Raw genomic sequence first — 24522 nt, 5'->3', positions numbered from 1 at the left:
CAGTCTCTAAGATAGTTCATGGGCCACCAGCACACCCTTACTGAAAAATTTACTAAAAACAAATTAAGACACTTTCGAATTATCGCCAATATAAATCTTCAAATGCAGGGATGGGGAGCCAGTAGCCATCCAGATGTTGTTGGACTACAACTTCCATCAGCCCCAACCAGCACAGCCAATGGTCAGGGGTGATGGGAGTTGTAGTCCAACACCATCTGGAAGGCCACAAGTCTCCCACGCCTGCTGCAAGAGAAATCGCAGCTTGAAAAGTGGGTTTTTTCTGAGTCTGCTTAAAAACATGAACTGATAGGGTCATATGCATAACTTCTGGGAGGAAATTAAATATCCATGGGGCTTTGTCTCTGATTATCTTTTTTTTTTAATAAATAATTTTTATTCACTTTCCAATAAACATTTTTTCCAGATTTAACATTTGTTTTGACATAAACATCTTTGTCTCTGATGTCTCTGATTATCTTATAGGCAGGTTGACAAGCAGGGCCTCTGAAGCTGATCTCAGGATGCGGGCAACCTCATTATTAGTAAAAGCAGTCCATTAAGTAACCTGTTCTCCTGCCATATATGTTCCTTGATTATGCTACATTGAGAACTGTAGGAGCTCATCTGGTGTATTATTGTCCATCAATTGTTTTATGGAGACATCTACTTTACAAAGTACCAGAGGCAGAGGGTTAAAGCAGTGGAGAACAAGTAGCTCCAGACCCTTGGTGCTGCTAATATAAACTATGCTCATCTCTATGTGTTCATTATTCTCCAAACAGCATAATTATTTGGACAGCCACTTTTAGGTCTAGGTCCTGAGTGGGCCGACTTCAGATTACTGCTCAGCTGTGAAGCTCACAGTGTGATCGAAAACCGATCCCTCTGGGTTGCATCCAACTAAGTCAGAACTCAGAGCAGGCCCATTGGAACCAACAAGCGTTTGTTCGCCAGGACCAGCTTAGGCCTATTGCTTTCGATGGGTCTACTAAGTCAGATAACCCTCTGTCTGATCTGAACCTACCTCAAAGGGTTGTTGTGAGGCAAAAATAGGTTGCCCTGAGCTCACTAAAGGAAGGGATTGAATTATTAAGTTAAATTAAATTATTCAACGTGTAATAAACTGAGAAACTCCTCTTATACGTTACTTTAAATAAAATTTAAAAATAGCAATGCAACAAATGGAAACACATCAAATGAAAGAAAACCAGTTTGTTAGGAAGCTCCTCGTGCTGGTCAGTAATTGATCTTCTGCTGTAAACTACAAGTTGAATCGCACTTGATGTCTCGCATTTCAGGGGGGCAATTTTCCTGGCTTGCGCATCTTGTCTCGCTATGTTTCACCCCTGCAGAGGGAGCTACATAATCACATGGGCAGGGCTGTTCTCCCCTTTCTCCTCCCCCTCATGTTCACTTTCACTCCAAAAGCCACCGCTCTAATTTTATTGCTTCCTGCAAGTTGTTTCTTCAAAGGGATGAGGGAAAGCAGCAGTTGAAACTGACAAACTGCAACAGTCAAAGGCTTTATTAATTCCTTCTCCTCACCTCCCCTTCTCCAGGCATCAGAAACAGCTGCTTAAATTCATTGTTTCCTGAAGCAGTTACCTCCTATCTACTTTCGGTACCATACTTCCTCCCCACCCCCCTTTTTACACTTTTTAATTAGCGAGAATGCACCTACATTTCCTTCTCTTTTCTTAAGTGTTATTTTGCACCTGCTGAAGTGAAATAGCAGGAATTAAAAATAAAATGAAACAAATTAGCGCCTGCAGCCCAAGGGAAGAAGTTTGTGGGGTTTATCCAGTCTCCTCCCTCCTGCTGAGCTTTGAAAGGATAATTGGGTTAAGCAGAGAATAGCACTGCACAATCAAAATATGGATACTGGGGATAAATTATATAGTGGCGTTTAGGCTGCCGAAAAGCTTTGCTGCATCAGGAGATGCTGCCCATTTGTTCTGAAGGCATAGCAGCCAACATGATGCTCTCAGGATGTTGTCAGACTACAACTCCCACCTCCCCTGCTCATTAGCCATGCTGCTTTGGGCTGCTGGGAGATGAAGTCCAGCAACATTTTGGGACAGCTTAAGGTAAAGGACCCCTGGACGGTTAAGTCCAGTCAAAGGCGACTATGGGGTGCAGCGCTCATCTCGCTTTCAGGCTGAGGGAGCCAGCTTTTCTCCACAGACAGCTTTCTGGGTCATGTGGCCAGCATGACTAAACCACTTCTGGCACATTGGAACACCATGATGGAAACCAGAGCACACAGAAATGCTGTTTGCCCTCCTGCCTATAATAATAACAATAATAATTTATTATTTATACCCCGCCCATCTGGTTGAATTTCCCCAGCCACTCTGGGTGGCTTCCAATCAAGTGCTAAAAACAATACAGCATTAAATATTAAAAACTTCCCTAAACAGGGCTGCCTTCAGATGTCTTTTAAAGAGAAGATAGCTGCTTATTTCCTTCACATCTGAAGGGAGGGCGTTCCACAGGGTGGGAGCCACTACCGAGAAGGCCCTCTGTCTGGTTCCCTGTAACCTCACTTCTCACAATGAGGGAACTGCCAGAAGGCCCTCGGCACTGGATCTCAGTGTCCGGGCTGAACGATGGGGGTGGAGACGCTCCTTCAGGTATACAGGACCGAGGACGTTTAGGGCTTTAAAGGTCAGCACCAACACTTTGAATTGTGCTCGGAAACGTACTGGGAGCCAATGCAGATCTCTCAGGACCGGTGTTATGTGATCCCAGTGGCCACTCCCAGTCACCAGTCTAGCTGCCGCATTCTGGATTAATTGCAGTTTCTGGGTGACCTTCAAAGGTAGACCCACGTAGAGCACATTGCAGTAGTCCAAGCGGGAGATAATTAGAGCATGCACCACTCTGGCAAGACAGTCCACAGGCAGGTAGGGTCTCAACCTGTGTACCAGGTGGAGCTGGTAGACAGCTGCCCTGGACACAGAATTAACCACTGGTGTGCTTTTGAACTGCTAGGTTGGCAGAAGCTGAGACAGAGCAATGGGAGTTCACCCCGTTGCAGGGATTTGAACCACCAACTTTTTGTTTGGCAAGCCCAAGAGACTCAGTGGTTTGGGCCACAGCGCCACCCGCTACCGTGTTGAGCTCTAAGAGCTTAGAATGATTTCCATGCACGGATGGAAGAGGGAATGGGATAGACAAGAGCAGGATTTGGGTTCTGCGTGTGTTCACCTGCCTGCTGTGAGTTACCTGATAACAGCTTCCACAGTACAAACTAGCTCCTCAGCCCCACACTCCCGAGTGTTGATAGGAGGCGGCGATGTCTGGTAGAGATGTGTCTCAGCTGTTGCCCCAACTTCACTGCTGTGGTGGTTGGAGTGGCATCGTTTGCAGTAGCGCACTGGCCTGTTCCCATGGCGACCGCAGCAGCCGGCAGAGAAACATGTGACAACAGCCCTCCTAACATGCGAGCTACAGTTCTGGAAAGAAGCAATGTAAGTGCCATTAAGCCCATCACAGTGACTGAGAGGAAGAATCAAAGAGCTATCTATTCAAAGAATTAGCAGCTTATCCAGCAGGAGGGAGAGAAACACATATGTGTGTAGTTTGAATTTTAGGTAAAGGTAAAGGGACCCCTGGCCGTTAAGTACAGTTGTGGACGACTCTGGGGTTGTGGCGCTCATCTTGCTTTACTGGCTGAGGGAGCTGGCATTTGTCCGCAGACAGCTTCCGGGTCATGTGGCCTGCATGACTAAGCCACTTCTGGCAAACCAGAGCAGCACACGGAAACACAGTCTAACTTCCCACCAGAGTAGTACCTATTTATTTACTTGCACTTTGATGTGCTTTCAAACTGCTAAGTTGGCAGGAGAATTTTACTTGGATGTGATTTGGTGAAATTGGCTGGCTTGACTTCTGTGAAATGGGTGTTCTGCAGGAGCAGAACATGGGTTTCAAATGATTGGCTTTTTTAGCAGCCATTTTGTGGCTGCCTATGCCCTCCCACATGGCACCCATTTTGTGGCAACACACAGAACTTTTGCAAAATTCCAAGTGTGCCCTCCGAAACACTAAATCATACCCCTGGTCAATGTGTGCATTTTAAAAGATGATAGGTGAATACTTACTGTAAATAATGTCACTTAAGTTCATCATATCAAAATCAGTAGGGCTTATTTCAGAGAAAATAAGCTTAGGATGGCGCATGGTATTAATGCAAGTGAATTCCAATTTTTTTGGAGGATGTATATATTTCAGTTTTAGCGACATGGAATCTTACACTGCTTCTGTTGTCAAATGCACATGTTTTATGAAATTATTACATTGGCAAGTTCCCCCAAATAATTCTGGGAGCTGCAATTTGTTAAGGGCACTGGAAATCGTAGCTTTGTGAGGGGGGAAACTACAATTCCTAGGATTATCTGGGCAAAGTAATGTGATTTATATGTGTGCTGAATATGCTTTAAATGTATAGTGTGGAACTACTGTGGTGACTTAAAAAAGCCCAGAGTGCAGGAGGTAACTGACTCTACTCCCTGGGCCACCATTTTGCAACTGGCTGCTCCCACAATTTCATACATGGCTCCGCTTGGTTGATGCTGAGGTACTAGTTTTTTAAAAAATAAATAAAGCAGACCCCACAAGTCTGCCATACACAATGACACAAGGAACTTTGAACAAGATATCTCATTTCCTCTTGCCATCTTCAGTCTCCTGCTCTAGGGTGAAATCTAGACACATATTAAAAAACACACTGTGAAAATGCTTTTTAAAAACCGTTTTGAAAAATATATTGAATTTGCCATAAGCTCACCATCGCCATCTAGTGTCAATTACGTATAATGCCCTTAAAACGCACTTAAAATGTTATATTTGCAGCTGTATAGCTGTGTCCTAGGTCTAATTGTGCCACAATTCCTTTATGTCATGGCGTGAGATAGGGAAAGGCAAGCAGTGCCTTGATCTTGTGTGTGTGTTTTAAATAAGAAGGCCATACTTTGATAGAATAGTTGTGACAACTCCAAGATGCAAAGCCTGGCTGAAGCAATTCCAGTCTGAGCAAACGAGAACAAATTGTTCATTTGAGGCGCTAAAAGGAATCACTAGATGAAAGTAAATTTGTAAGCATGCTTCATCTTGTTCTGCTGAAGCCTTTAAATTATCCTTGTAATCTCCATTCATTCCTACGGGCCTCGTGCCACAGCAATTATTTGTGGATTGCACTCACACCGAACTGCGCAAGGTGAAATGAATGGCAACAAGGCAGCGCTTGAAAATAGCCACTGAATATATCAACGCCCAGTAATCAGAAGCACAATGTCAACACGTTCCAGCAACATTCCACAGACTCCAATACGACAGAACCCTCCATCTCTTAACCAAAAACGACGACAATGGGAGAATATTTGCACTGCGTGTGACGACGAGATGAAATCACAGACAAAAATAAAAAGCTGAGAGTGATGCCCCATCACATAGATGGAAGAGTCTTACCTTCTTTTGACATATAGCAGAAATTTCGGCTGTAATGGGAAGGTAAACGGAATATCAAAACAGTTATGATCACTCCTTTGACAGGCTGATCTGGGGCCTTACAAGATATTCTAGAGAAAATTGAATTATGAGGTGGTGATAGTGTGGCCATCAAAAATCTTGTTTGCCTGTTCAGCACATTTATGTCTCCTAATAGCAGTTTCTGGGGATCGTGAACAGGAGAGTTGTATTGCACTAATGCCTCCATTTACATAGATGTTTGGTTGGAGACTTTGAGAACAGAATGCTGGACTAGATGGGCCTCTGGTTTGATCCAGCAAAGCTTCTCTTATTATATGTGTGCTGGAAACAGACCGCTAGCCATACAGAACGCTTCTAGAATGAGGCACCTCTTGTAGTTCTGTTTGCAAAGCTAAGCAGGTTTAGGCTTTGCAAGTATCTAGAATGGGACGTCTTTTGTAATTCAGAGCTTCTTTCTCTTACAGTTCTAAAACATGGCAGGTGTTCCCTGCTTCCCACCTGCATGGAAATGGTAAATGATTCTGGCCAGTCCAACGCAATGAGTAGTAGCATGACCCTGTTCTCCATACAGAGCCAGAGAATTCATCAGAGCAATATGCACAAGAAGAGAGGCACAGATGGTAAAAGGAGTCTGAGCCAAGAGAAGAGCTGGAATAGAGAGTGCCACTAAATTCGGGTTCGTAATAAATTGTTAGGCCTCCGTGGAGTAGAACTCCTGGCACCATACTCAGGGCTTACTAGAATCTGGATTTCACCACAAGAAGCACTGGCTGAACTCACAACAAATTACCCAAAAAATGTTCAGGGTTAGTGAAATACACGAAAACAGGATCAGCACCAGAGGGTGTCAAGACCTAGAATTTGCCAGGTTCCAGAATGGTGCTACCATTTCTGCTTTGCACAAAACACCCAATTCTGGAACCAGCACTGCATGAAGATTGCTAGACTAGACTACTATACTATACTATACTATACTATACTATACTATACTATACTATACTATACTATAATTGATATACAGTGCTATTTTTCTAGAAAAAGAGGTGCCAGAACTCAACATGAACACCTCCCTCGTTCTCTTAGAATGTCAATGGCGCCCACCTGAGAGGTGCTGGAACCGAGTTCCGGTGAGTTCTGACTGGAAAAAAGAGGCGCGTGGCTCAGGCGCACTGAAAGCCAGGCCCAGCGTTCACCCTCCTCAGGGATGAGACCCAGGGCGGCCTACACCCACTGCTCCCCCCTTCCTACACCACCAATCCAGCTTTTATTTGTTGCAATCAGAGCTGCTTCCTTTCTGCTGCTGTTCAGCTTCCCGCGAAGAATACACGATTCATCTCACTGTGTACTATTTAATGTAAGTTATGTAACTTACACCACATTCATTTCAATGGAAAGCAAGTGTTAAAACAATGTCAGAAACGTAACTAATTATGTATAGATGGTGGACTTAAAAGCAACAATGTGAATGAGTCATATTTGTTTGACTGATTTCCATTTCGGAAACTGAACTGCTGCTATTTCCGCTTCCTTTCCCACTTTTGCCTGGATTCCCTGGCATCTTTAATTACAACTCTGATCATTCCTGAACTTCTGTCAGCTCAAACCATTTGCCCATCTAGTCCAGTATCGCCTGTTCTGACTGGCAGCAGCTCTCCGGGGTCTCAAACAGAGGGTCTTCCCCATCACCTGCTGCCTGACTTTTTAAACTGGAGGTGCCGGGGATTTGAACTCGGGGCCTCCTGCATGCATGCCACATTCTCTACCCCCAAGCTATGATACAGGGGCTTGGTTTGAATGACCTTTGAGCACCCTTAGAATCCCACAATTCTATGATTCTATAAAAACACCCATATCACGGCATTGCCATTAGTACTTGCTATCCAACTTTAAATGGTCTTACCTTGTGGTAAAAGAACATCAATCAACCATTCACTGTGATCCCTTAAAAGGAAAGGAAAGAATCAGAGTAGTTTATGATGTGTTTTCCCTACCACCACCACCAAAATAAAATAAAATAAAATATGAAAAGCCATTTTTAAACTGTGCAGGCTGGGCTCCTCCTGATTATGGATAGTATCTATCTCTGTAATTTTTACTTCTGAACTGGACTACTTTGTCACATTGCATTTATCGCACATTACCGCTGTACTGATGTCAGGTCTGCTATGTTCTACCCATTTTTTGGCAGCTTATATCGAAAGTTCTCAATTAGATGAAGAAATACAGAGCACCTTTGACTATCCTCAGATGGCCACGGGTGTGATCCCAACATAAAAAGAGAACAAACAGCTCCACCATCTAATTCGCTTGCTCCTGCTTAAAAGCCAGACCTCCTAGCAAATTTAATTATTTTCACTTCAGGTTTAAATCAAAGATGACTTCAACACCAAGGTGACTTCTATAAAATTAAATTACCTTTTCCCCCCTTCTGCAAATGGCCTCGCTGTGACGCCAAGGCCACTATAAAGCAGCAGGCAAAAATAAGAAGTGCACCTTCTGGTCTAATTTTTAGTAAATGTGCATTTCTTTGCCCTACATTTTTATTATTATTGGACTCTGAAACTAAGGGAAAACGCTATCAAAGGGGTGAAGCCACGGTGTATTTTAAAATGTGCTTCTCTAAACCGCAACCCGCCAAACTGAACGGCAACCACTGTTACGGTTTTATTACACCATAAAAATGCTCCCTTCTAAATGTCTCGCGGAAGGCAATAACAACGCCTTGTTGAGATGGAAAGTCGTGTTATCCCTTCCCTGTAATAACTGATGCATGGAGAAGAAATACATGATTTTGTGCCAAAGTTTATAACCTAATCCTGTACAGCCAAGGTTGGGTGGTGGATAGATTACTGTGATGCGCTCTGTGTGGGGCTGCCCTCGAGGTTGGTCCAGAAAGTGCAGTTAGTGTAAAATGAAGTACTTTGAATGCTCACTGGGGCCAGCATGTTATGCCGCTGCTCAAAGAATTGCACTGGCTGCCAACTGACTACCAGATTTCAGGTTGCTAGATCTGGTGTGTAATGTCTTATACAGCTTGGGACTAGGATACCTGAAATATTTTCTCAACCCTTATCTCAATCACTGCACTCTGAAGATGGGGGCCTCACACAGGTACAGGGGAACCTCAGTTTTTGAGCGTCTTGGAAGCCAAACATTTTGGAACCCAAACGCCAAAAACCTGGAAGTGATTGCTTCCGTTTTTGAACACACCTTGGAAGTCGAACGGCTTCCAAGGCATGTTTCTCAATTTTCACCACTGAAATTGCAGACAGCCCTTTGCACCTCGGTTGTCGAAGGTTTCAGAAGCCAAACGGTCTTCCGGAATGGATTACATTCGACAACCAAGGTTCCACTGTACCATCTTATCAGGAGGTCTCCACTGTACAATATCGGAATTGGGCACCTACACTTTGGAATTTTGCCACATACAGACCCCGTTATATATTTAATAAATAAATGAAATGCCGGGTTTAGAGGTGAGGAAGCCACACCAGACCCCTTCAGAGCCAAACTAGTTGTGTTGCCCTGCACACAACTTTTTAGGGCTTGATTTAGAATGGGACTATGGTATGCAGGTAAGTTTTTAAAAAAACCTCTGTCCCTGCTGCAGTCCCATTTTCAGACCTCACGCCTCTGGGGATGTGTTTCAAAAGGCAGAGGGAATATTGTCCCCCACCAAGCTACAAAATCAGAAGTGACCTGAGCAATTTCTTGTGGATATAGATTTCCATCAGAACAATTTGCTTTTCTCAGTTTGTCGTCGCTCATCCTGAACCAAAAATCCTTCCTTGCAACATCCGGGGAATCCTTTTTCTCCCTCTCCAAAGTAAACCAGGCTGTTCTGCAATCAGGAGACAGCAACTTCTGGCAGCAAGAGTGGAACTGCCTCCAAACAAATCATTTCCTGTGATGCCACGTGGACTTGGGTGTCTAAGAAATCAGACCGGATTGGTTTACCATGCTCAAACATCAATAGCATTTGCACTTACTTGCAAACGTGCCTTGGTTTATTCTGATTTCTAGAAGTTTCAGTACTTAACCATTCAGCTTAAGAGAAAGCTGTGTGGCTTTTGCTTTTGACTTAATTCAGGTTCCAAAGTTTTTGCATAGCTTTTTAGGACAGAGGTTTCTCAAGTTCACCATGATTCTTTTGGTTTGGTCGGCCTCTCTTAAGTCTACCCACCCTGCAATCCTCTGGCTGCATTCTTCACAAAGGTAGAGAGGGGGTGGTTTATCACCCAAAGCCACAGACAAGGAAGGATCTATGCACATCTGAAACACACAGGAAGGACAGGATCAGTTTCTCTCCAGAAATGTGCTCTAGTCAGTGAACACAAATCCCCTGCATGTGAACAAAAAAAAAACACCACCTCATTGCTTCCACTGACAAAAGGGAATCTGTGTTCATGAGCCTCAAGCCTCTCTCAGGCATTCTTACCAGCTTTCTTTGTGCTTAGATATGGGAAAGGCTCATCAATTAAGATGGCACAGGTGAGCTGAATGTTTTATTTGGGATATTGGCATTGCAGAGAAAGAAGACAGAATACTGTCATTGCTAATGGGCTAGCTTTGGTTCAGAATAACACATTTATGCTTGCAGAGCTCTCTGTGGAGAAAAACCAGTCGCAAACTAAGCAGAGCTTCTGCACAAACAAGATTTGGGGTGGACAATAATAGAAAAGGCTGTCAAACTACAATATTAAGAGAGAACTGGTACCGCTTGTTTCTGAACTGAAATGTGGATGCAACTTACTGGATGAAAGGGATGCGAGTAGGCTCTTTTAGAGCACGAGAGTCATTCAGGGTCATTGTTAACCCCTGATATGTAACTGCTCAGGAATCACAGGATATGCCATGATATCAGCATAGAAAATGGGTGGTACTAATGGGTGGGGGAGCTCAACACAGGGACGTCAGTTTGGGTGGTATCCCCGAGTCTTCTGTAAGGTTCAGTATGTTCTGCTCTAATTACCATGAGATCATACATTCAGCTCCGCTCAAATGCTATCATATCCACTCAGAGCTATTAAAGGTAAAGGTAAAGGTCCAGTCGTGGACGACTCTGGGGTTGCGCACTCATCTCGCTTTACAGGCCAAGGGAGCCGGCGTTTGTCCACAGACAGCTTCCGGGTCATGTGGCCAGCCTGACTAAGCCGCTTCTGGCGAACCAGAGCAGCGCACAGAAATGCCGTTTACCTTCCCGCCGGAGCGGTACCTATTTATCTACTTGCATTTTGACGTGCTTTCGAACTGCCAGGTGGGCAGGAGCTGGGATCGCACAACGGGAGCTCACCCCGTCGCAGGGATTCAAACCGCTGACCTTCTGATCAGCAAGCCCTAGGCTCTGTGGTTTAGACCACAGTGCCACCCGTGCCCCCATATCTGACAATTAGGACCAAACAAATTTATACTCCTAACGTGCAGTGAGTGACCATGTACTAGGCACAGGGGGGAATGTTTATTGGAACCACAGCACATGGACAGAGGAGGGTTAACTCTTTCCTTTCCAGATGTGATGATCCCCCTCCCAGTGCAGCAAATAACATGGTCGGGGGGGGGAACCCCCTTCAGCATGGAGGGCACTTTTTGTTGGCATCACAGATGCCAAAGGGAGGATTAAACTTCTCCTCCCCATGCACTGCGGTTCTGATGAAAATCCCACCCCCATGATGGTTTGTATTAATTTTCTTATTTAAAAATTCCATTATATGCACACTGACAATGTCCTCAGCATAATATGTAGTTTAACCCTTCATCCTGAGCTATTTGAGGAATGAAGATGCTACCCAGGAACACCAAACCCAAACTGGGGAGAATAGTGGTTTTTACCAGTATTCTGCTGTCAAAAGTACAGTACAGAACGCAATGTACTGTTTAGGTTTACAGTTGCCCAGCACTCCAGTCCTGTAGCTGAAGGATGATAACAGTGGCTCAAAGACAGATAGCATCTGCTCCAACAGGTAGGACTATCCTATATAGGAGGAGGGGCCAATTTAGGGCCACCTTTTCTTGGTCACACTTTGCTCCTGGCACGGTAAGGCCTCTGGTCCTCTATAAAGTGTATACATTCCAAGCAGTCCAATGTACAAGGGGCATGGGAAGCAATGTGTCTCTTCAAGGAGAGGCAAACTTGTCTCTGGGTGCAGAATTATAGCAGGATTAAGAAGAAATCCCCGTTCCAGGGGCAAACTAGAGAAAAGTTTCTAACCAATTCAAAGGTAGGGATACAGGGGTTGCTGTAATGTTTGGTTATGCCTGGCAATGCCATGGTTTGAATAGAAGGTATTTTGGAGATGTGGCCGTCCCTTCATTTGTTCACTCTTAATGACAGATAACCCCACTATTCCAGCAACTGCTGGGACATCATTAGCCCCTCAGTGGGCACAGTCTAAGGGGTGCATAAGTGTCCATTACCTTCACTGCTGGCTTGTTAATGGCATTATGGCATTCAATGTGCTGACAGTGTATGGGATTCCATGCTGAAAAACAAAACCATCACTGATGAACACACATAAGTTTATTGATGAGCTAAATATGGGTCAGATACAATGCTGAGAGACCATTTCTACCAGCTGTACTCATTTCAGGTGATGAGATTTTGTTTCAGGTTCAGGTTGAGATACTGGACACCAGTTTAGAATTATTTTTACTCTCCAGTTCTGATGTCAGCTCTGGCAACTACCGAGTTGAGGGGCACTGAGAGTGCATGCCTGCATTATGGATCCAGGTTCAGTGATCAGCACGTCCATTTAAATGCTAACAGGCTGCCTGCAGAAAAGAATTCTGCCTGGGAACCTAGAGAGGCATTAAATACACTGAACTCGATGAGAATCTCCCTCTATTCTAATGCTGGGAAGTCTTGTTTATAATTCTGCATATACAGTAAAATATATTTCTCCGGCTAGTTCGCACAGTCATATTCATCACTTGACTTCTGCAGCATGTGCGTGCTTGCTTGCTTGCTTGCTTGCCTGGAGGAATGGGCCATTGCAGAGTTAAGACAGAACTGGCTGTGTTCACACATCGCAATAATGAGCTGTAATGAATTTCAATGAACTTTGTGCTCACCTGCTTCTTCCTCCTCTCTCTTCCTCTTGCACAGCCACTAGAAGGACCCTGGAAGCTTTTGCTTCCACTTCTGCTTAACCATGGTTTGTTGCATTCCTGGAGCAACAAACTGGTTTATAGTTACTTTAAAGCAAGTTAGCTCCAAGCCATGGTTTCTGAGGCTGGCATGTTTAAACTAACCACAGTTCCAGCTCAGGAGCATTGGGGCTGAACAAAAGCAGAAGCAGAAGCTTCTGAACTGCTTCTCCTGTCAAAATGTGATGCGGAGGATCCCACAAGCCAGAAGCTCACCTGTAGCTCATTCTAGCTCATACGTGACTTGTGAATGGGGTCATAGTATTAAAATGAGAACCCACAATAAGTCTATCTGCTGCAGCACAAGTCTTCCCAGCTTCACAATTTGAGTGCCTGGCATGTATACTAGCACGCTGAAAGCTGGTTCAGTTATCAGACTTTCCCCTCCCAATCTCCATGCTTCAGGTGAGCTGTCCCCCCTTTTAAAGAAATGTTTAAAAGAATAGCACACGTGAGCTGCCCCTACATGAGAACAAAGAGAGAATGCAGAAGCAGAGCAGAGAAGCCAAGAAAGACATTTCCCTTACCCTCCTGTAATCCAAACAAGTTACAGAAAAGATATCAAGAGGGGAATTCACACAGCGGCAGATTGACAGGTGTCATGCCTGACATACTGCGCAACTCAGCAATTTCATTATAGAATCATAGAATTCGAAGGTGCCCAATGGATCACCTCATCCAGCCCTCTGCCCTGAAAGAGAACCTCCTAAGTCTAAAGTATATCTGAGAGATATCTGAAAAAACACCGAGGGAATACCTTGGGAGCGCATTCCAACACTGAACTCTTTTTCTAGTCAAGAAACTGTCACCTACTTTACTTTTTAAATTACCAGGAACACGTTAACCCAGAAACACCTTGCTGCATGTAAGCGTTTACTACACAGTTCTGCGAACACACTGCATTATACACAATAGTTAGAAGTGAATGTGTCAATTCGGGGGTGGGAACCGTCCATCTCTTTAGCATCCATGACAATATTGTGTTCGGCTTCAGCATCCAGCTCTAAGATACAGCTGGGCTGAGCATCACTTACCTGTATACTGCAGTCCTCGGTATTCGCTTATTGCCCCGGGTGGTTTTAAGTTGGGCCAGTAGTGGAAAAGCATTTGTACGGCCGGTGGTTTTACTTGAGAAGGACCATACGCTATTACGTAGAGCAAATCCTAAAAGAGAAACAGGGCTGTCGGTTGAATTTCAGAAGGCGTCACAGGGGCAGAATGCAGAAAAGCGTGTGCATTTTGGTGCACCTTTGAAGGCCAGCACTTTGGCTGCAATCCTATACCCACTCACTTGAACTCAGTGGCTCTTACTACTGAGTAGACCATGCCTAGGATTGTGATGTTTGGCAGCAGTCTTGGGCACTACACACTTACCTGGGAGCAAGCAGAATTGAACTCAACTGGGGCTCACTTCCAAGTAGATGCAACCAGGATTGCAACGACTGCCTCAAAACACCTGCGTCTGTTTTGTTTAGTATTGTATTTTATTTTATTAGCTGCCCTGTGTTCTCCTTGGGATATTTATATGGAGTGAATGCTCAGCGGTGGTGCCAAAACTTAAGAATCCCCTTCCTGTTGACATCCACAGAATTTCCTACTCTGCTTGCTCTGAGGCAGGTTCAAAAGATTCATTTCAACCATCTTTAAACGCGTAATTATATGCTGCACAGCTCTAACTGCAGCAGCTATTAGCTATTTTATCCTTTTTAGTTTAGTTTTGTAGTTTGTCTTCGTGGCGGCTGCACTGTGAACAAGAATGGGCAAAGCTTTCAGTTTCTCATTTTTCTAATCTTAAATTAAGTTCACATTGGTTTGTGAGCTTTTTTTTTTTTTTTAAGCCATCATGAAAATTCATGCACATTTTTGTGTTCGCTTTCCCTACTATATGCATTTTTGCAAGCCATTTCCTGATATGTAATGGATTTTTGCACATTTATGTGCACCCTTTTTGCTGATACATATATTTTGCCCACATTTGGGGTGGAGGACTACATCGCAAAATTCAGAGAAGTCAAAATTTTCAAAAGGATAGTTGCGATTTGGTCTGCATTTTGTTTTCCCCTGTGTGAATTAGGTATGTCCACATTAAAACAAGAGCTGAACAAATCATAGAATCATAGAATCATAGAGTTGGAAGAGACCACAAGGGCCATCGAGTCCAACCCCCTGCCAAGCAGGAAACACCATCAGAGCACTCCTGACATATGGTTGTCAAGACCTCCAAAGAAGGAGACTCCACCACACTCCTTGGCAGCAAATTCCACTGTTGAACAGCTCTTACTGTCAGCTCTTATGTCTTGCCCATTACTAATTGCAAACCACTTATTAATTGAAAACAGGGCTGCTGAAGACTGAACAAACTAGAAAAAAAGACAATCAGGTGTAGTAGAGCAATCCAAGTTAAAGGAAACATCCAGGCAGGGCTGGTTCAAGGCATTTTGCTGCCTGAAGCAGAAGAGCACATACTCCCCTCTGCACAGACAATAGAGGTGCATCCTATATTGTATTTATTCCATTTAATTATTACTCAGTTTTTACAGCCAAGCTCCCATGAAGCAATTCAGGCTTCATACGCACCATACACTTAAAGTACATTACTCCCCGTACTAATTAATCCTGGGAACTGTAGTTTACCCCCTCACAAGGCTACAATTTCCAGCATCCTTAAAAAGCTACAGTCCCCATGATTCTTTGGTCACGTGCTTTAAATGTATGCAGCCAGAAAGAGAAATAAAACAATAGAACTTCAGAAAGCGTATGAAGCACCAAACAGACACAGGTGAACAGATGAATAAGGTAATGAATTAGATCACCAGCATCGTTCTCTTTAAGGAAAGGCAAGTTATCCATGACTGGCTAAGTTATTTAGGCACTGCAAACAGAAAATTCTGCAAGTTCCTCTCCCCTTCTCTGGCAGTAGAAATGCAAAATTAAATAGCAATCTATTTACTGCCCCTCTCGTGAGACCAAAAATCATCTTCCTGTGTAAGTTTCCTCACTCTACCTAATGGTAGGGCCAGTCCTGAATCCAGGCCTCCAGTAGCCACAAAAATTGGACCCAGCAATGACCAGCTATGTTGCTGCAAAGGCCAGAAAGCCAAGCTTCCTACCCCATACTCTGGGTTCTAGAGCAGGTGTTTCCCAAAGTTGGATCTTCAGCTGTTTGGGGACTACAGTTCCCATCATCCCTGACCACTGGTTCTGCTAGCTAGGGATGGTGGGAGTTGTAGTCCAAAAACAGCTGGAGAACCAAGTTTGGGAAACCTTGTTCTAGACAATGTTGCTGGCTCCTAAATTTTGCAAACCACAAAACAAAGCAACATTCTAGCCCTCTATGAATATGTGTTGTTTTGAACTGATTTGGTTTAAAGAAACAAAAAGACCGCAACAATGCTATTTCCCCCAATAGCCTAAGTCACTTCTGAAAACGTACCATGAAGAAGGATTCCACCTAGGATGCAAGGGGAAAGGCATGCACAAATTCCTATTGCAATACGGTCCTTCAGGAAATGGGTCAGACTTGTACATTTTCCCAACTGATTTGGTCATTTACTAGGATTTCAATGTTAAAACAGAGCATTGTTCATTCTATTCTTTTTGTAAAACATATTTGGTCCGGCACTTACTTTCCAAACTTCTTGTTTGTACTTCATAAGGCATTCCAGTAACTGACAATGGTATACTGGAAGAGAAAAAGCAGACTCATTGAAACACAAAATGAAGGAACGAAATTGCTTTGTAGCATGCTGATTGGCTTAATTCATAGCTGCCAGTTCAAAGCCTGCATAGCAAATGGGTAGCAATAGCAGTTTCTAAGTCTGGTTAGGGTGATCATGGAATTGTCCAATTCCCTGCAATGCAGCAATCACAGCTGAAGAATCCCTGACAAACGGCCATCCAACGTCTGTTTAAAAACCTCCATTGAAAGAGAGCCCCCACCACATTCCAATGAGCATCCCTTACATGGATTCAGGAAGTCAGTTCAAATGTTCATCAAGCTCACATGACACAGTCCTCATGAGCCTGTATCAGAACCCACATGGGAGAATGCATGTGTGAATGTGCTCCCTGTGACTCAGCATGCCTGTATGCAGAAAACTTAGTGGGTTAGATCCAGACTTGGTCATGCTTAGCGCTGACCCAATGAAATGGGTTTTAGCTGTTTCCTTGACTGCTTTGTGTGTACACGGCTTTGAAAACAACTGAGGAAATGTGATTTTAAAGAAAGTTTGCAGTACAGATATTCTATGACTCGTAAGCTTCGTAAAAGATGTATATGATACTTTACTTTCTTTATTATAATTCGTTCCACTTTTTTATACATCACCATCATATAAGATATATTGTTTGTCTGTTTATTTTGATGTCACTATTGACCTCCCAGAAGGAGCCTAGGGTGGCAAACTCTGAAGTGGTAAAACAATACAATGAAAATAAAGCGAAAAAGTATTTTTAAATATCTAAAAGCGTCTATGCCGTGTACAGACTGCTAAATTTAAAGTTGATACACATAACACAGCCAAAATTATAACAAATAGGTAACAAAAAGCAGTATGTTCACCTAGGTTCACAGAAATACAATATGGGTAACCTTTAAGAGAAGATTTGTTGAAACAACTGGGTTTTCAGATGGTGCAGCCAGCCTAACCTAAGTGGTCAAAGAAATCTCAGGAGCGCCACACTGAATGCTCCATTTCTGATTGATGAAGACACGATGTAACCACAAACCCATCACACGTGCCTCAGTTGCAGATTATAAAAATCAGATGGAGGTACAAAAGTTGAGGCAGTCCTTTAAATACACTGGTCCCAAGTGGTTTCGGGCTTTAAACATTGGTAATAATGTTTTCATAGAATCATAGAATCATAGAGTTGGAAGAGATCACAAGGGCCATCGAGTCCAACCCCCTGCCAAGCAGGAAACACCATCAGAGCACTCCTGACATATGGTTGCTTAAAGACCTCCAAAGAAGGAGACTCCACCACACTCCTTGGCAGCAAATTCCACTGTCGAACATCTCTTACTCTCAGGAAGTTCTTCCTAATGTTTAGGTGGAATCTTCTTTCTTGTAGTTTGGATCCATTTGAACTTGGCTCGATAACAAATTGGCAGCCACAGCTTGGACACCCACACCTGACTCAGACATTGTGGAGAATCAGAGCAGGGTGTCATCAGCATACTGATGGCACCCCCCCCCTCAACCCCCCCCCCTCCTAATATCTGCTCCCAATTCCTTCATGTAGATGTTAAGTAAATTAGGGTTGCCATACATCTGGGATGATGGAGGTAGTGTCCAGGGGAAATTTGGAAAATCAGCCAAATGTCTGGATTTTTGAAGTTTTCCCAACAACTTTTCATGTCCGGATTTTGGGGCCAAAGAGAATTCTGGCAGTGTTCCTCTTTGGATGAAAACATGTAGGTAGGACTGGAACCATTGTAAAACAGTGCCCTAAATTCAGCTAAGTCTGAATCCAACCCATCTTAAAAGGAAAATAAAAACCTTAAGAACAGAGTATTAGGAAGCTTGGCCAACTCATTTCCTAAATATTTTGAAACTTCTTTTGAAGGATTGGTGCTGGTATCTTTTTAACAACAGCAGTGCCATAATAGGTGTGCCACAAGGAAAAGGTCAACAGGTGAATCCCATGCATGAGCGCACAGTGTATCTATGCCACAAGAGAGATAGGTTCACCTGCTGCTTATTGCTTGGTACAGTCTGTTGTTGTTTTTTAAAGGTGGCAGATATACCTCACACAGAATAACTGAATATGTTTATCAGATCCAGCATGACTGCTCCTATCTGATTGCAATCAACTTATGAGACTGTAGGAGGCATAATTTGCCCTTCTATAAGGAGGCTTCATTAGGAAACTTACCAAAGTGCAGGATATGAAGCAATCAACACATTCGCCTCTAAATTTAATGTGAAACTTCAGTGTTCCTTAATTATCACTAAGGCAGTTGTGGGGTTTTGTTTAGTTTTTTAAAAAAATCTGATGCTGTTTAATTTTCTGGTGTTAAAATAGAACTTCTAGAACTGGTTCAAAGTCTCCAACACTGGGATCCAAATGTACTTCTGAAACACTGTGAAATTAATTATCACCAAAATAGCTGCTTCCGGCACTAGACACAGACATGCTCATGGGGCTGTTTTCAGTTCTTTTGCAAAATAAGAACACAGCAAGAGGGATTAAGAACTGGTTGAGAAGCAATTCATGTAGTGTTAGCTTTCCAATAGTAAAGGACCCCTGACCATTAGGTCCAGTCGTGACCAACTCTGGGGTTGCGGCGCTCATCTCACTTTATTGGATGAGGGAGCCAGCGTACAGCTTCCGGGTCGTGCGGCCAGCATGACTAAGCCGCTTCTGGCGAACCAGAGCAGCACACGGAAACACCATTTACCTTCCCGCTGGAGCGGTACCTATTTATCTACTTGCACGTTGACGTGCTTTCGAACTGCTAGGTTGGCAGGAGCTGGGACTGAGCAATGGGAGCTCACCCTGTTGCGGGGATTCGAACCGCCAACCTTCTGACTGGCAAGTCCTAGGCTCTGTGGTTTAGCCCACAGTGCCACCCGTGTCCCAGTAGCTTTCCAGTAAAGGTAAAGGTACCCCTGCCCGTACGGGCCAGTCTTGACAGACTCTAGGGTTGTGCGCCCATCTCACTCAAGAGGCCAGGGGCCAGCGCTGTCCGGAGACACTTCCGGGTCACGTGGCCAGCGTGACATCGCTGCTCTGGTGAGCCAGAGCCGCACACGGAACGCCGCTTACCTTCCCGCTAGTAAGCGGTCCCTATTTATCTACTTGCCCCCGGGGGTGCTTTCGAACTGCTAGGTTGGCAGGCGCTGGGACTGAGCGACGGGAGCGCACCCCGCCGCGGGGATTCGAACCACCGACCTTTTGATCGGCAAGGCCTAGGCGCTGAGGCTTTTACCCACAGCGCCACCCATGTCCCTTTCCAGTAGCTCTGCTCAAAAAACGTTTTTCACCGTTTCCATGTTTTAAACGTTATGTGATTTATGTCCAGGAAGAATGACAGGTGAACAAACAGTCAGAAAAACCAGTACATACCAGGGTTGGATGTATACTGCATTGCGATCATTAGCATTGAAGATGCAGAAAGATTAACATGAGCAGGTACTCCTTCTCTTCTTGAGGAGCCCACTTCAAAGAAAACAAACAAGGTGTTAGTAGCGAGCAATGCAAATTTGCCTATTATTCTAAGCAATTCATCCAAATATCGAATTTCTAACTATTCAGTTAAACTGACACTACAAGCATGATATCTTCTGGAAGGTTATCCCAATACATCTTACTGCAGTATTCTAGAGCTCTTGTTTTCTGCATACAGTGGTACCTCGGATTACACTCGCTTCAGGTTACAGATGCTTCAGGTTACAGACTCCGCTAACCCAGAAATAGTACCTCGGGTTAAGAACTTTGCTTCAGGATGAGAACAGAAATTGTGCGGTGGCAGTGGGAGGTCCCATTAGCTAAAGTGGTGCTTCAGGTTAAGAACAGTTTCAGGTTAAGAACGGACCTCCGGAACGAATTAAGTTCTTAACCAGAGGTACCACGGTAGTTTGTATAGCCAAAGATTCCTCCCTGACTCACATTTGCCTGGTTTGCACATAACACTAAGCCAATTGTCACGTCATGAGAACAAGCAATCATGCAGATCCATCCACCTAAATGAGACTTGTTGGGAGATTCAGGGCCAACAAAAGGAATCACAGAATTGTAGCGTTGGAAGGGGCCTCAAGGGTCATATCGTCCAACCCCCTGCAATGCAGGAATCTCAGCTAAAGCATCCATGACAGATGGCCATCCAACCTCTGCTTAAAAACCTCCAAGGAAGGAGTGTCCACAACCTCTCGAGGGAGACCATTTATCTGTCGAACAGCTCTTGCTGTCAGAATGTTCTTCCGTATCTTTAGTCAGAATCTCCTTCCTTGTAACTTGAAGCCATTGGTTCGGGTCCTACCCTCCAGAGCAGGAGAAAACAAGCTTGCTCCATCTTCCATATGACAGCCCTTGAGATATTTGAAGATGGCTATCATATGGGATTGCAGCTGTCATGAGCTGTGCAACTTCCTGTATCATCACTACAGTAGCTGAACACTTGGCAACAACATTCATTGAAATTAATTTGGAATTACAAAAAAAAAAGCAAGAATAAAAGCAAAAAAGAAAAGAAAAAAGGATGATGATAAGGAAAGAGGCTTCAGGTTCCAAACTTAACTTTGTTGTATATTACAAATTGTATTAACTGGTTAGCAGATCAGACAATAGAATAATGTTCAGATATTTCAAAACTGGAGCAAAATATTATAGGCATCCCACTATATAAATTACTCTGGAGTAATAAAAAGCTTTGCTAAAGATCTGGGATCGATATAAAAGATTGCTACATCTAAGCCCATCCCTACCTGAATCGTTAACAGACAGGATAAAAGGAAGCAAGAGGATGGATTTTCAAATGTGGAATAACAATAACTTATTTAGGTTTAAAGATATTGTGACTCAGGAATCAATGCTTTCAGAAAGCAGCTGCAGTGCAGAAATTTCCAGCTGGTTTGAATATTTTCAGATAAGATCTTCATTGCAGGGATGTCTTGGAGAGCAAGTGCAATCAAAAGAGCTTCTGGAATGTGAAACGCTAATTGTAAAAACCAATAGCGTTTGGATATTAATTGAGCAGCCAGTCTTTCGCTTCTGGGGATCATCTCCATAAAATGCAAAATAAACTGGAACTTGCCTTTTCCAAGTGCTGTGAGCTGGAGAGGCTTTGGTGATGTGGCCATAGAAAGCAGTTCTGCATCCCAAAGGAGGTGGGGACTCAACAAATGAGCTAATCTAATCATGAGCAGCTCATGATTTTATATACGCTAAAACGGCATTGTATCTCAGATAGCATTCTTCATCAGACTCTACACATACTCTAAAACTGACCCAGAAAATGGTTGTGATGTATTCTGCTTGTAAAAATTAAGACTGTGATCCTATACTTTGCTTTCCTGGAAGTTCTGATTGTTTGTTTTTGCTTTCGAGTAGACTTGAATATGATTGCACTGTGAAATTCTGAAATAGGCATGCTCCAATGGTATATTATTGAAAATACAAAACACATAAAAGCATCAAAAGCAGAACTAAGAGGAAAGAAATAAAACAGATATTGTATTCAAAGATAAATATCAATCAAGATGCATTATTATTATTATTATTATTATTATTATTATTATTATTAAAATTACAGTCCTGGAAATAGGGTGGGTCCTGAAAACACAAGTCCCAGGTTCAAAGGCCAGGGTAAATAGGTATGTTTTAATCCACCAAGCATAATACAAATACAAAGGTAGATGCATAATGGGCAGAGAAGAAAAATAAAATACCTCTTCCCATCATCTTACATGCACGAGTTAATGTTGACTATTGTTTTTTGGAGAACTATTCCATAAGTAAGAGGAAAATGTAGACATGGAGCCAAAAGAGGGCAGAAAATATAGTATTCCACTATTATTAGCGTACTGATTCAGTGACAGATTGAAAAGCATTTATAAACTACTTAATATTCTATTCTCAACCTTGTATACAATATTTTAAAAGTTATTGAAACAAAAATACATCCAAAAACCAATAAAACAGCATTATGAAAACACGCAATTGCATATAAAAGCAAATGAAACAAAAATTCAGGGGATTTAAGCAGATAAAACAGGGTCCAGACTCATGGGTCAGGGAGAGCGCATCTGAACCAGACATCTGAAGCAACTTCTCGCTGCTTCATGTATGGCACAGGGAAGAGTATTCTGAAAAATGTCTGTTTTCAGGTCACACACACACACACACACCCCCTATGATTTTCTTTAGGGTGCAGTACCACAAACAGAATTTCCTCAGAATACTGATGTAGTAAACAGAAAGCGAATTCTCGTGCCTTTCCAGAGTTACCTTTTCTACACATTAACAGCAAATCAGCACCGCTCTGAGTCTTAAAAATACCGGGTTGTATGTGAAATTTCAATGGGTTTACACTGAGTATGACTAACTTCAGAAACAAACCATTGTATTTTATGAACTGCCATATATCCTGGGTATGAAAACCAGGGGTAGGGCCTTCTCTGTGGTAGCCCCCTCAGAACTCTGACAAGTTCCAAGATGATATTTTGGCACTTGTTATGAAAAACATACCTGTGCCCTACACCCTTTCTGGATCAATTAATGGTGCCCTTGGGGTTACCATTCATATTTTATTTATATTACTCTGATTTTACTCTGTCTGCTTTTATCATTTTAACTTGCACATTATCATCTAATAGGTAGTGTACAGATGCTTTTACAGACAAATAAATAAAGGAGACCTTGGCATGAGTGGTGTTTTGCACCGATGAAGCTCCTGAATCAGTGGCATATCCATAGGAAGGCCCATAACATTCAAGTCAGTAAGGAGCTCTTGACAGGCTTTGGTACAATAGTATTTTCAATTTCCCAAAGCCATCCTTCCACAGGCTTTGGCGCAGAATGCCGCTTTATTTGCAAAATTGCAAATTCCGCCACTCACCTAACAAAGCCTGTCAGTGAAAGCCCTGCATAAGGGCTTCTGTTCCCTCAAACACACCATAAACCACCTGAAATTGGCTCAGGGGGAATCAGGAGAACCCCCAGAAGAGGATGCGAGAGAAAGGGAAGGGGTTTGTTCCATCTGCCAGGCTGATACAAAACATTTGTAATAGCACAACATTGAATTCCACTGGGAGCATCTTAACTATAAAATTTATACTCAATATTTTTATGTAGGACAAGGAGATGCCTTGGGGTTGTTTCTACAGGCCGGTTAATCCTATACAATACACTCACGTCACTATGGGAAACACAAGTGTTTTTCCACCACCCTATTCTTTCGGAATTCACTTACATATAGCCATGGGCAAGAACGATGTGCTGAGATACTCGACGATGTCTTTGTGCAGAAAGGGCGGGAATGTGGCTAATGTGGAGATCATGGTATACGGTAAAGTGCTCAAGATGTCGTCGTTGAGAAACGGGAGCAAGCACGTGGTTGTGTAAAAAATGGACTGTCCGAGATCTGCCAAGAGGAAGAGAAAACAGACAACAGTGAATGCACGGCTACCATCAAAGTGGGAGAAGGCGTCCTACGTATTATATCAACCTTCCCACACCACCTGGTACCCCTCCAAAACATCCGCAGGGGTATCAGGTGGGGGTAAGCTGCTTTATAGCCTTCTGTGATAGATCCAATCAAGGTCACTGATGACCAAAGGAGTCCTTCTGGGGCACAGGGAAAACTGGGAGGCAAGAGAGGGAGGGGGCTTACAACAGAAGTTGGAGGAAACTGTCTAGTCCTTTCAAAATAATGCTTGACCCAACGGCTGCTCTGCCCGGGGCTGAGCCACTCTGAGTGCCCATAAGCCCATTTTGGGTAGTGCCATTTGTCCAGGCCTTGGGTAGTCCCTAGCAGCTGCTGATGGGATCCGGTAGAAGTGAGGAGAGGCTATGAGGAGCAGGAGGTGGATGGAGGTCTGCCTCTGCTGCTAGACCATCAGCTTGAGGCCACCAAAAGCCAAACTGCACTGAAAATGCAGTATGGATGAGGGAGAAAGGAGAACAAGGAAAGGATGGAAGTGAGTGAGAGGAGGAAGGCATGGCCTGGTCCAACACATTTAGAAAAAGTGAAGAACCAGCTTCCTGGCCTCTTCAGCAACAAGCCAAGTACCAAGCCCAGTTCATTAGGCACCAGTGGTGACTGTTTGTCTGGATTTTAGGAAAACAGGAAGCTCCCTGTGAGTCAGGCCATTGGTCCGTCTAGTTCAATAGTGTTGATCCTGACTGGCAGTAACTCTGTGGGGTTTCAGATAGGGGTCTGCC

At 43.5% G+C, this 24522-nt stretch overlaps 1 protein-coding gene across 9 annotated transcripts in view; it reads right to left on the bottom strand.

The window, feature by feature from the left end:
• The window catches only part of UNC79 (unc-79 homolog, NALCN channel complex subunit), a 125977-nt gene that overhangs the window by 80948 nt on the left and 20507 nt on the right, over positions 1 to 24522 (bottom strand). For 8 of the 9 annotated variants that reach the window (XM_083432935.1, XM_083432927.1, XM_083432928.1 and 5 more), the window contains 9 exons: positions 23552 to 23722; positions 19708 to 19800; positions 16263 to 16318; positions 13671 to 13800; positions 11908 to 11972; positions 9677 to 9765; positions 7394 to 7434; positions 5473 to 5501; positions 3229 to 3458 (listed from right to left, as the gene is read on the bottom strand). In XM_083432935.1, the coding sequence (XP_083289061.1) occupies positions 3229 to 3458; positions 5473 to 5501; positions 7394 to 7434; positions 9677 to 9765; positions 11908 to 11972; positions 13671 to 13800; positions 16263 to 16318; positions 19708 to 19800; positions 23552 to 23639 (821 nt within the window). In that variant the 5' untranslated portion in view covers positions 23640 to 23722. The remainder of the gene's footprint in view (positions 1 to 3228; positions 3459 to 5472; positions 5502 to 7393; positions 7435 to 9676; positions 9766 to 11907; positions 11973 to 13670; positions 13801 to 16262; positions 16319 to 19707; positions 19801 to 23551; positions 23723 to 24522) is intronic. The other variant, XM_083432933.1, reaches the window with a different exon arrangement.

Source organism: Podarcis tiliguerta (genome assembly GCF_965153285.1).
Source record: "Podarcis tiliguerta genome assembly, chromosome: 1".
Classification (NCBI taxonomy): Eukaryota; Metazoa; Chordata; class Lepidosauria; order Squamata; family Lacertidae; genus Podarcis; species Podarcis tiliguerta.
This window is presented reverse-complemented; position numbering and strand designations above follow the sequence as displayed.